Source organism: Hirundo rustica (assembly GCF_015227805.2).
Source record: "Hirundo rustica isolate bHirRus1 chromosome 29 unlocalized genomic scaffold, bHirRus1.pri.v3 SUPER_29_unloc_BUSCO_136144at7742, whole genome shotgun sequence".
NCBI classification, from domain to species: domain Eukaryota; kingdom Metazoa; phylum Chordata; class Aves; order Passeriformes; family Hirundinidae; genus Hirundo; species Hirundo rustica.
This window is the reverse complement of record NW_026690188.1, coordinates 101,110-114,019: the sequence shown is the minus strand read 5'-3', so window position 1 is coordinate 114,019 and position 12,910 is coordinate 101,110. Positions and strand designations below refer to the sequence as shown.

At 56.3% G+C, this 12,910-nt stretch overlaps 1 protein-coding gene across 1 annotated transcript; it reads right to left on the bottom strand.

Moving 5' to 3' along the window:
* Nucleotides 1-8,622: 8,622 nt before the first annotated feature.
* LOC120747569 (titin-like) lies at nucleotides 8,623-10,906 on the bottom strand. The gene is made up of 2 exons (XM_058424282.1): nucleotides 10,472-10,906; nucleotides 8,623-10,383 (listed from the first exon to the last, which is right to left on the bottom strand). The coding sequence occupies exons 1-2, from the start codon at nucleotides 10,904-10,906 to the stop codon at nucleotides 8,623-8,625; spliced, it is 2,196 nt and encodes a 731-aa protein (XP_058280265.1).
* Nucleotides 10,907-12,910: the final 2,004 nt, after the last annotated feature.

Below are 12,910 nucleotides of genomic sequence, written 5' to 3'. Positions count from 1 at the left end.
TACAAGGAGAAAACACTTTGCATGCATAAATCCCTCGCGAATATTCCTGATGTGCTTTGACATCCCCTCGTGGTGTGGGAACCTCATTATCGGGATCGTTCCCCTCATCCTGTCCCAAAAGACAATTCCAGGCTCTCACAGAGTTTTCCAGAAAATTCGGGGTTGGAATTCCTCATTCCCAGTCCAGGCCGATCCCACCGAGCTCTGTTATTGCAGATGTCCGGGAACACGGTGGAAATCCTGTTCCATGTCCTTTGAGAATTCCGTGGACCTCTTGAAGGCTCCTGAGCCAATTCCTGCTTGGAGCCTTCCTCCTTAAAAACACCCAAAATCTCCGGAAAAATCGGAATTTTTATTCCGGTGCCGCTTAACCTGCAGAGCATCCAAATTCCCCCCCAGAGCCGGAGCTCGCTTTAACCTCCCGGTTTTCCTGGTGGCAGGAAAATTCCCGTTCGAATCCTGGGAGCGGGAGGGAATTTTTGGGGAACCGGGACCGGGAATTTTTGGGGAACCGGGATGGGAATTTTTGGGGAACCGGGACCGGGAATTTTTGGGGAACCGGGACCGGGAATTTTTGGGGAACCGGGATGAGGATGGCATTCCTGGCGCAGTTCGCCCCTGTGGCCGCCAGGCGGCAGCACCGGCCCGCGCGCTGCCGGGCGTTTTCCCGTCGCCTTTCCCAAATCCCGCCCGGAAAAACCTCGGGATGAGGAGGGAAAGGGCAGCGCCGGGGCCGGAGCCTCCTCCTGGTGCGGAGACGCCGGAATTGCGGGAAAATTCCCCGGCCGCTTCGAGACACCGGGATTTTATTTCGTCCTCTCTGCACAACTCCAGCGTCAGCAGCAAACGGAATCGAGAGCTCGGAATTTTACAACTGAACCTTTTTATTTTTACACTTTAAAATTTTACAATTGAACCTTTTCCTGCTGATCCATCCCCCCTCATCCCCTCCTTTTTTTTCCCCTCTCCTGCTGGGAGGAAAGGCTGAGGGAATTGGGAATACTCAGCCTGGAGAAGCTTTGGGGTGGCCCCGCTGTGGCCTTGCAGGAGCTGAAGGGGCTGCAGGCAACGTGGGGGGAGATTTATTTATTTTATTTTTTTTTTTTCCCGAGGGTCTGGAGTGCCAGGAAAAGAGGGAATGGGTTCAGATTGACCGGGGGGGATTTAGGTTGGATGCTGGGAAGGAACTCCTGTGAGGAGCATCATTCCCTCCCCACAGTAAATCCGTGCTAGCCAACCCAGCCCTAAAATCGTGTTTATTTCCCTTATTTTATCACAAAAGGAGTGGCGTAGCAACAGGGAAGGGTTTGGGGTTTTTTTTTTCTTTCCAGGAGTAGGAATTAGGAACTGTTTTGAAAAGACGGAAAATAAATCAGGCAGAGAGCAGGAATCAGCTGCGACCTGAGTTTAATGCGAGTGGTACAACCGGAGTAGAATTGATGCCACGACAGTAAAAACAGGGCTCAAACCTTGTCACGAAGGCGCCGGGTTGAGGTTCCAAGGGGCTCAGAGCTCCTCAGCCTCTCCCCGACACCTTCCCCGGGCTGGAAAATCCGAATTTGGGGTAGAATAAAATGGGGGATTCGCTCTGAGCTTAACAGGGGCGCAATGGAGGGTAAAACCAGGCTTGGGGGGCAGGACTGGGGATGGAGACGGGGGATCACCCCAAACCTGGGGTCCATGGGGAGGAGATCACCCCAAACCTGGGGTCCGTGGAGAGGGGGGATCACCCCAACCCTGGGGTCCATGGAGAGGAGATCACCCCAAACCTCGGGTCCATGGAAGGAGGGGATCACCCCAACCCTGGGGTCCATGGAGAGGAGATCACCCCAAACCTGGGGTCCGTGGAAGGAGGGGATCACCCCAAACCTGGACTCCATGGGGAGGGGGGATCACCCCAAACCCTGGGGTCCATGGAGAGGAGATCACCCCAACCCTGGGGTCCATGGGGAGGGGGATCACCCCAAACCTCGGGTCCGTGGAGAGGGGAGATCACCCCAAACCTGGGGTCCGTGGAGAGGGGGGATCACCCCAAACCCTGGGGTCCGTGGAGGGGGATCACCCCAAACCTGGACTCCATGGAGAGGGGGATCACCCCAAACCTGGACTCCATGGAGAGGGGGGATCACCCCGACCCTGGGCCCTGTCCCCCGCGGGATTCCCTCTGCTCCCCTCCTCCCTCACCAGAGCCACTTGGAAGCGCAGCGGCTTTTCCTGGAGTGTCCGGAGCGCTTGGGCCCGGCCGTGGCCAGGCGGGAGGGCCGGGGGGGCCCGCGGGGGTGCTGGGGACAGCGGGAGCGGCCGAGCGGCTGCGCCGAGCCCTTGGCCACCGCCCGCAGCGGGGGACACTCCCGGGTCACCTTGGCCACTGTCCCGAGCCGGGGACACTCCCTGGTCACTTTGGTCACTGCCCGGAGTGGAGGACACTCCTTGGTCACTTTGGTCACTGCCCTGAGCTGGGGACACTCCTTGACCACTGCCCTGAGTGGGGGACACTCCCTGGTCACTTTGGTCACTTCCCGGAGTGGAGGACACTCCTTGGTCACTTTGGCCCCTGTCCCAAGCCGAGGACACTCCTGGGTCACTTTGGTCACTGCCCTAAGCTGGGGACACTCCTGGGTCACTTTAGCCCCTGTCCTGAGCTGGGGACACTCCTGGGTCACTTTGGTCACTGTCCCAAGCTGGGGACACTCCTGGGTCACTGCCCTGAGCTGGGGACACTCCTGGGTCACTTTGGTCACTGTCCCAAGCCGGGGACACTCCTGGGTCACTGCCCTGAGCTGGGGACACTCCTGGGTCACTTTGGTCACTGCCCTGAGCCAGGGACACTCCTGGGTCACTTTAGCCCCTGTCCCGAGCTGGGGACACTCCTGGGTCACTGTCCCGAGCCAGGGACACTCCTGGGTCACTTTGGTCACTGTCCCGAGCCAGGGACACTCCTGGGTCACTTTGGTCACTGTCCCAAGCCAGGGACACTCCTGGCTGCCCTTGCCCACCCCTCCGGCGCTACCGAGGCAGGTGCCCAGCTCCTGCGTGGGGTACCCCTTGGAGCACCTGTGCAGGAAGGGCTGCGGGGGGCACTCGGTGACCCCTCGGAGGGGCCGCGAGTACCCGCCGCTGCCCTCGGGGCTCTCGGCGGCCCGCTGCGAGCGGCGCGGAGCCCGGCAGGAGGCCGAGGAGCGGCGGATGCCGCACGGGGGGAAGCGCAGCGGGCCGGGCTCGGGGCAGCGCGGGGCGCAGGGCGGGAGGCTCCGGGCCGGGCGCTTCTTGCGGCCGCGGGGGCTCTCGGGGGCCGGCAGGGGCCGGGGGACGCCGCAGAGCCCCGGGGAGGGCAGGAGCGGGGCGGTCTCGCAGGGCTCCGGGCGCAGCGGCGGCGGGCAGCACTGCAGCGGCGGGCAGCACTGCAGCATCTGGCAGCGCTGCAGCGGCGGCTGGCAGCACTGCAGCATCTGGCAGCACTGCAGCAGCTGGCTCTGCAGCTGCGGAGCGGCGCCGGCGGCCCCGGGGCGGCAGCGCCAGAGCGGCGCCGGGCCCTTGGTGATGCTCAGGGGGTGGCAGGTGTCGGCCAGGCGCTCGGCGGTGAAGCCGCGGCACGGCAGGAGGTGCCCGGCGGGGCGGTGCATGGCGGAGCGCGGCCTCAGACCTGCGGGGACTGAAGAAAAAAATTATACGTGTGTATATTTAACTAACCCAGCGATTCCCTCGGTTCTTTGTTCGGGGGGTGATTCAGCGCCCGAACTCGGCCCGTGACTCAGAGCGGGGCGTGTTTGGGAGGGGAGAGAAAATCCTCGGCCTCGGCTCCGGGTTCTGCGCTCGGAAAGCCCGAAAAAAATCCGGATTTTCAGCCCGGCGGGTCGGTGCCACCCTTGGAAGGAGCACCGCGGGCCCGCCCGGGCTTGGCCCTTTCAGGTTGAGCTCCCCGAGAGGTGAAAGAGGAGGCAGAGTGACAGAATTCCAGGTGTGGCTGCCCGGGGAGAGCCGGGCGTGGCCGAGGGTCGGGACAGCTCTGGGGCTCAGGTGGGAGCTGCCCCAGCTCCGGCCCCACGGGGATTTGGGGTCCCGAGTGGGGCCGGGGCAGCCCCGGCGCCCTCCCGGCGCAAATCCCGATTTTTCTCCTTTTGTTTTCCTTTTTTCTCTCTCTCTCTTTTATTTTTTTTTTTTTTTTTTTCCCCTTAAGTTGTTTATTATTATTATCATTACTACTACTACTACTACTACTACTACTACTACTACTACTATTATTATTATTATTATTATTATTATTATTATTATTACTACTACTTTGGTGATTTGTCTCTTCGCTCCTTTGTTCCAGGAAATGCAGCAGGACCTCGTCAAAATATTTGGTGGAGGGAAGGAAAAAAAAAAAAAAAAAAAAAAAAAAATATATATATATATATATATATATATATATATATAAAAAATCAAAAGCCGAGGCAAAATCCCAGCCGGATAAAGGGATTAAATATCCCGGGAAAAATTTGGGATGGGGAGGGATCTCCTGCCCTGCCAGGCTCCGGCTTCACTGATTTTGGGGAATTACACCCCCCAAAAAATCAGTTCCTGGTGCTGCTGCATCACTTTTCTCCTCGGAAAAGTCTCTCTTTTTCCTTGGAAATCGCAGGGAAAACCATCCCGATCCAGAAAAAAACCCCCACAGTTTTAGGGAGATTTCGCAGGTTTAAACAGGATTATTTTGACCAAAAATTACTTCATTCCAATATAATTTTTTTTTTTTTGAGAGTAAAGCATTAAATAAACAAGAAAAAAAATGCAAAAACCCCAAAACTCTACTTTGTAGATAGTAAAAAATAATAAAAATAATAATAATAATAAAAATAAAAATCCCCTTTTACAAAATTCCACGAAAGCAGCAGCGAATCCCTCCGCTTCCTTTGGAGGAGCGGCCTCGGCTCTCCCAACCCCGATCCCGCCGGGATCCGGCCCTGGGTGGAGCCAAATCCTACCGGGAAAAGGATGTAAAATAAAAATAAAAATAAAAATAAAAATAAAAATAAAAATAAAATAAAAAAAATAAAAATAAAATTAAAATTAAAATTAAAATAAGAAAAGAAGATAAAAGAAAAGAAAAGATAAAATAAAATTTAAAATAAAATAAAATAATAAAATAAAATAAAATAAAGGAAAATAAAATTTAAAAATAAAATAAAATAAAAAAATAAAATAAAATAATAAAAAGCAGGAAACCACCCCCAAAATCCCGCTCCTGCCTCGCGGTCCCTGTGGAATTCCATCCCGGTTTTCCCCCAGCAGGAAGAGCCGCGCATCCCGCGGGGCTGGGGGAGCGATTCGGGAATAAACCCCGGGATTTGGGGAATTCCAGGACTTACCCAGGTCATGAGGGAGAGGAGCCGCAGAGAAGCGCCCGGGAGAGGCCGGGGCCGGCCGGGTTTTTATGGAGCTCGGGAATTGCCCCGGGGAATTCCGGAGGTTGGGTTTGGCTCGGGCCACGCTGTAATTGCGCCCTGATCCCGGCGGATGTCCCGGATCACCGGGATCAGGGAGGCTGGACGGGCAAAAAGGAAAATAAACCACCCTGGAAAACCAGGGATCCTCAGGGATGTCCGAAATTCCCAAAATTCCCGCTCCCCCCCCCAAAAAAAAATCCCCCCCAAAAAAACCCAGCCAAGGGAATGGAGGAGGAATTCCTCATTCCCATGGGAGCGGGCGGGAATCCCTTTGAAAATCCATCCAGGAAGGACTCGGGGCATCCCATAATTAGTGGGACACGCGGATTCCTTCCCGGGAGTCCAGGGGAGAGAGGAGGGATCATTAGGAGCCCTTGGGACAGCTCCCAGAAATTCCCGGTCACAAAGGGAGGTGACGCCGCTCCGGCACCACAAAGGGAGAAGGTGCCGGGCCCATCCCGAATTCCATCCAAAAAAACCCCAAATTCCCATTTCCTGCCCCGTGCCCGCCTTTGTTCCCTGTTTATCCCACAAAAAAATTGAAACACACAGGGAAAACGAGCGGTGGCTGTTTTGGGAATTCCCATTTTGGGAGAGTCACCTCCGCACCAGGGAAGGAATCCGGGATTTTGGGGGGGTTTGGGGATTTTTTTTATCCCTGGAGGTTTTTGGGGGTTTTTTGGTTTGGTTTTTTTTTTGGTCCCTTTAATATGAATCGGACGCTTTTGGATTCCAGGGAATCAGGTGAGGTGCCTGAAAAAGACAGGAATCGTGGAATGTCCTCCTTGGAAAGGATCAAACCCGGCTCCGGGCCCGGCTCGGAATTCCCAAAATCCCGCCCTCTTCCTGGGAAAACGCTCCCGGAGCCTTGGGAATGTGATCATCCCATGGCTCGTGGAATTCTCATTCCAGCCATGAGAATTCCACGGCTGGAATATCGGAATATTGAAATACTGGAATATTTGGAGCATTGGGATATTGAAATACTGGAATATTTGGCTATCGGAGCACTGCAGTGTTGGAGCGTAGGAATGTTTGGAGTATTGGAAGTTTGGGATATTTGGGTGTCGGGATATTGGGTTATTTGAATACTGGAATATTTGAACATTGGAATACTGGAGTATTGGAATTTTGGAACATTTGAATGTTGGGATATCAGAGCACTGGAATATTGGAGCATTTGAATATTGGAATTTTTTGAATATTGGAATGCTGGAATACTGGGATATTGGTGTATTTTTATATCGGAATATTTGGAACATCGAGCTCCCAATCACGACCCACGACCTCAATTTCCCATTTAATTCCCTGCTTTCCCAGGAGCCCGGGAGCAGCCCCGTGATTCCCATTTAATTTCCCGGCTTCCTGCGGCTCCCTGGGAAATAACAGGGACACGGACGCCTCTTTTCCAGGCGGATCCCAACATTCCGAGGGCTCAAGGGAGGAACCCCAAGGCCAATCCCGACTCCCGCCCGGATTCCTCTCACTTTTACGGATTCTCCCTCTCCTGAACAACAACAGCAACCAACTTTTTAATTCCCTGACCTAAAACTTTCGGGAATAAACAGGCGTCGGAGCGTGGGGCGATCCGGGTTTTATGGGCTCCGTGATCCCGATTCCTTGGGAAGCTCCGGGATCAAGGAGAGCGGCTAATTCCCGGCTGAGCATTAACACCAGTGACCTGGCATTAAAAACGTCCTTAATTAGCACCCGAGTGTCCCTTAATTAACATTTGCGAGGCCCTTTCATCTCCCGGACAGGGATATTGAGGGGGGGATCATTATTCCCAATTAAACGCCGGGGAAACTGAGGCACGGCTGAGTCAGGCTCCTCCAGCACAACCCAAAACATCCCCGAATCCCGGTGACCCTAAAATCCGGGATCCGCCCCGCCCCCCGCAGCCAGCCAGCAGGATTTTCTGGAAGATTCCGTGGGAAAAGCCGGGAGGCCACGTCCAAAGGTCATGGAGGGTCTGGGAACGTTGGGAATGTGGAGAGCCCGGGATCTGCAGCGGCTCCAGGGAAGCCGGAGAGGGATTTTCCCTCAGGAACTGCAGGGACAGGGAACAGGGAATGGGATCAGGGGGACAGAGGGGAATTGGGGTGGGATTGGGGCAGGAGTTGTTCCCTGGGACGGCCTGGGCCCAGGAATTCCATGGATTCCCCATCCCAGGAAGTGTCACCTGGGACAGGGGAATGTCCCTGCCCATGGAATGGGATGATTTTGATGTCCCTGAAACCCAGAGCATTCCAGGATTTTATCCCTCGGTTTTCGGGGATCCGGAGGGTTGGGATGTGGGGAGCAGCCCATTCCCTGCCGGATAAAAACCCGGAATTCCCGGAATCCCCCCGCACTTCCAGGAGCTCCTGCCCGGCTCCAGGTGGCACCAGGAGGTCACAGGGGCAGGACGAGATGTGGGGCAGCGTCCCCAGCCCGGCCACACCCTCCTGTCCCTCTGTCCCCTCCTGTCCCCTCTGTCCCCTCTGTCCCCTCCTGTCCCTGTCCCCTCTGTCCCTCTGTCCCCTCCTGTCCCCTCCTGTCCCCTCCTGTCCCTCCTGTCCCCTCCTGTCCCCTCTGTCCCCTCTGTCCCCTCTGTCCCCTCCTGTCCCTCTGTCCCTCTGTCCCTCTGTCCCCTCTGTCCCCTCTGTCCCCTCTGTCCCCTCTGTCCCTCTGTCCCTGTCCCCTCTGTCCCCTCTGTCCCTCTGTCCCTCTGTCCCCTCTGTCCCCTCCTGTCCCTCTGTCCCTCTGTCCCTCTGTCCCCTCCTGTCCCTCTGTCCCTCTGTCCCTCTGTCCCCTCTGTCCCCTCCTGTCCCCTCCTGTCCCTCTGTCCTTTTTCCCAGCCTGGATTTTGCTGGATTAAACGGACAAATACTTCATATTAAACAAACATTTCTATTTAAAAATAGTTTTATTGTCATTATTGTTGCTCCAAAAAAAAAAAAAAAAATCACAGTTCTTGGGAATTCTGCGGGAATTCGGTGGGAATTCTGCAGGAATTCGGTGGGAATTCTGTAGGAATTCAGTGGGAATTCGGTGGGAATTCGGTCCCATCCCACCAAGGCCTCGCAGCAGGTCAAGGAAGGAGCCAGAGGAGCTGGGATGTCACCAGGGGAAGGGAGGGAAAGGCTGGAAAAGCGGGATGAGGCGGGCGGGAGCGGAGCAGAGGAAGATCCCAAATCCCGATTTGTCCCTGTCACCAGGGCCACTTGGGGGCCGAGCAGTATTTCTTGGAGTGGCTGGAGACCTTCACTGCGCCCGACTGCTGGGGGACACCCTGCTGGGGGACACATTTGGTGACACCCTGCTGGGGGACACAAACTGTCCCACTCTGCTGGGGGACACCTTGCTGGGGGACACATTTGGTGACACCCTGCTGGGGGACACAAACTGTCCCACAGTGCTGGGGGACACATTTGGTGACACTCTGCTGAGGGACACAGATTGTCCCACACTGCTGGGGGACACACTTGGTGGCACTCTGCTGGGGGACACACTTGGTGACACTCTGCTGAGGGACACAGATTGTCCCACACTGCTGGGGGACACACTTGGTGGCACTCTGCTGGGGGACACATTTGGTGACACCTTGCTGAGGGACACAAACTGTCCCACAGTGCTGGGGGACACATTTGGTGACACTTTGCTGAGGGACACAGATTGTCCCATTCTGCTGGGGGACACCCTTGACACTCTGCTGAGGGATGCACTTGGTGACACCTTGTTGGGGGACACAGATTGTCCCACAGTGGTGGGGGACACCCTTGGTGGCACTCTGCTGGGGGACACACTTGGTGGCACTCTGCTGGGGGACACAAACTGTCCCACTCTGCTGGGGGACACAGATTGTCCCACAGTGCTGGGGGATGCACTTGGTGGCACTTTGCTGAGGGACACATTTGGTGACACTCTGCTGGGGGACACAGATTGTCCCATACTGCTGGGGGACACCCTTGACACTCTGCTGAGGGATGCACTTGGTGACGCCTTGTTGGGGGACACAGATTGTCCCACAGTGCTGGGGGACACAGTTGACACTCTGCTGGGGGACACAAACTGTCCCACAGTGCTGTGGGACACACTTGGTGACACCTTGCTGAGGGACACACTTGGTGACACTCCGCTGGGGGACACCTTTGATCATGCTCTGCTGAGGGACACACTTGGTGGCACCTTGCTGGGGGACACAAACTGTCCCACTCTGCTGGGGGACACCTTGCTGGGGGACACACTTAGTGACACTCTGCTGAGGGACACAGATTGTCCCACAGTGCTGGGGGATGCACTTGGTGGCACTTTGCTGAGGGACACATTTGGTGACACTCTGCTGAGGGACACAGATTGTCCCACAGTGCTGAGGGATGCACTTGGTGACACCTTGCTGGGGAACACATTTAGTGGCACTCTGCTGAGGGACACAGATTGTCCCACACTGCTGGGAGACAGCTTTGGTCACAGATTGGTGGGGGACAGAGATTGTCCCACTCTGCTGTGGGACACCTGTGGTGACACCCTGCTGTGGGACACACTTGGTGACACCTTGCTGAGGGACACACTTGGTGACACCCTGCTGGGGGACACACTTGGTGACACTCTTGGTGACACACCTGCCGTCGTGCCGCTGCTGGGGGACACCGGCGGTGACGCTCTGCCACTGCCGGGGGCCCGGCGCCGTCACCCACCGGTACGAGACGCTCTGGGCGGCGCGCTGCTGGGGGACGCAGGAGGTGACACACCTGGGGACACCCTGCTGGGGACACAGGGCCACTCGCTGCTGGGGGACACACCTGGTGGCACTCTGCCGCGGCGGGACAGCCCGGGTGACGCAGGTGGTGACGCACCTGGGGACAAGCTGCTGCTGCTGGGGGACACCGGTGACACCGGTGACACCAGTGACACCCGCCACGCTCTGCTGCGGCGCGCAGGTGGGGACACAGCTGGGGACAAGCTGCTGCTGCTGGGGGACAACCGGTGACACCCGTGACACCCGTGACACCCGCCACGCTCTGCTGCGGCGCACAGGTGGGGACACAGCTGGGGACAACCCGCTGCTGCTGGGGGACACACTGGGTGACACCGGTGACACCCGCCACGCTCTGCTGCGGCGCACAGGTGGTGACACAGCTGGGGACAACCCGCTGCTGCTGCTGCTGCTGCTGCTGCACGGGTGGGCACCGCTGCGGCACGCGCAGCTGCTGCGGCACGCACGTCGTCACCCCGCTCTGGCACGTTGTCACCCGCCTGGGGACGACCCGGGGCGCGCAGGGGGGTGGCAGGAGCCGGCGGGGCGCGGCCCAGGTGACACTTTGCTGGTGGCACACGCCGGAGGACGTGGCCCGCTGCAGGGGCGTGGGGCCGGGCGCGGCCTGGGGGATGCAGGAGGTGGAGTGCCACCGCGGAGCCGGGGAGGGGACGCCGGGGGACAGCGCCAGCGGGCGCTGGTGGAGCGCAGGGAGGTGCTGGTGGAGGTGGCAGGACATCCTGGGGACGAGGACGGGGTCGGAGGCCGGAGGTCGCCCTGGAAAACAACAATCCCACCCCAAAAGCAGCGGGTGGATTTCCTAAAGTCACCTCGGGTCTGTCCTTGGGAGGGACCAATCCCACCCCAAAGAGAGCTGGTGTTTTCTTCAAAGCCAACCTGGAAATCTCCTTGGGAATGTCCAATCCCACCCCAAAATGAGCGGTTGTTTTTTTCTAAAACCACCCCGGATTTCTCCCTGGAATTCCCCAATCCCACCCCAAAACGAGCTGTTTTTTTTTTTTTTTCAAAGCCACCCTGGATCTCTGCTTGGGAATGTCCAATCCCACCCCAAAATGAGCTGCTATTTTTCCTAAAACCACCCCGGATTTCTCCCTGGAATTCCCCAATCCCACCCCAAAATGAGCTGGTATTTTTTCTAAAGCCACTCTGGATCTCTCCCTGGAAAACACCAATACCACCCCAAACCGAGGTGTTATTTTTTTCCAAAGCCACCCTGGATCTCTCCCTGGAATCCACTAATCCCACCCCAAAACGAGCTGGTATTTTTTACAGCCACCCCAGATTTCTCCCTGGAATTCCCCAATCCCACCCCAAAACCAGATGCTGTTTTTTCCAAACCCACCCCGGATTTCTCCCTGGAATCCCCCAATCCCACCCCAAAACCGCCGCTGTTTTTTTTCCAAATCTCCACCAAACCCCAAACCCTGCCCGAGCCACCCTCGGACACTTTGGGATGGGGAATCTCCTCCGAGCCGCCCAATCCAGCCCCATCCCCGCTCCCAGAATCCAGAATTCCCTCGGAATTCCCCATCCCAGCACCTCCAGAGGCTCGGGACCGGACTCACCCAGCTCCCGGGGGTGGGAAGAGCTTCCAGCGGCGGCCAGCGCATCCCGGCTCCAGCAGGGTTTTTATAGGGCCGGGTCCCAGCTCCCGTGTCCCTGCTGGCGTGACTCACCCCGGACAATGAGTGGTTCCACGGCAGCTTCCCAGGATAATTACCTCGGGATAATTAATCCTCCCCGGCATTCCCAGCAGCAGCCCCGGGGCTGTTTTTGGGGCCTGAACCCCTGGATGTGTTGGGATGGCTTTTCCAGGTTTTTTGGTTTTTTTTTTTTGTCCCCCATCCCTGGGAATGGTCTCAGAGGTTGTGCCAGATGTTGGATTTGGGATGGGTTTTTCCCATGGGGAATGGTCTCAGAGGTTGTGCCAGATGTTGGATTTGGGATGGGTTTTTCCATGGGGAATGGTCTCAGAGGTCGTGCCAGCTGTTGGATTTGGGATGGGTTTTTCCATGGGGAATGGTCTCAGAGGTTGTGCCAGCTGTTGGATTTGGGATGGGTTTTTCCATGGGGTTCTCCCGCTCCGTGCTTTCGCCTCACCCACCCTGCCGCACCCGGCTTTTGGGGGCGTCTGGCCAAATTTTGGGCCTGGATTCAGAGCTGCTGAGGTGTTACCCTGGGTTTTCTGAGTTTCTTTATTAGCCTTTTGATTTTCATAAGTGGAGTCAGATCTTTTAGTTACTGTAGAATATTAGAGCAGTTTTCTACCTTTTCCCACAGATGTAACATAAACAAATCCTTTGTTTTTCATTCTCTGTCCTTTGTTTGCGTATTTCTAACCTGAAAACAACTGTAACTGACAATTGGTCTGGCCACTGAGGCTGAGGGGTGGAAACCCCAAAAAGCCAATCTTCTGCTAGACCCACAAATGTATAAAAAGTAAAAAATAAACAAAGGGGTCTCTTCTCTCCGCCCTTTCAGCTGGGAGCTGGATCAGAAGAACCTCTGCTGAAATCTCTCGTCTGCGTGTGATTTCTTTGTGTTTTACGGCGACACTGAGGGAAAACAGGAAAACAAATCCCGCCCCTCCGTGTGCTGGGGACAGCTCGTTATCCACCAAAAGGTGAATTTTTTAATAGGAACCTCCCGTTCTCCGAGCGCTCCGTCCCGGCTCCTCTCTGCTCTCCTCGGGATCCCCGGGAAGAACTCGGCCGAGCAGGAA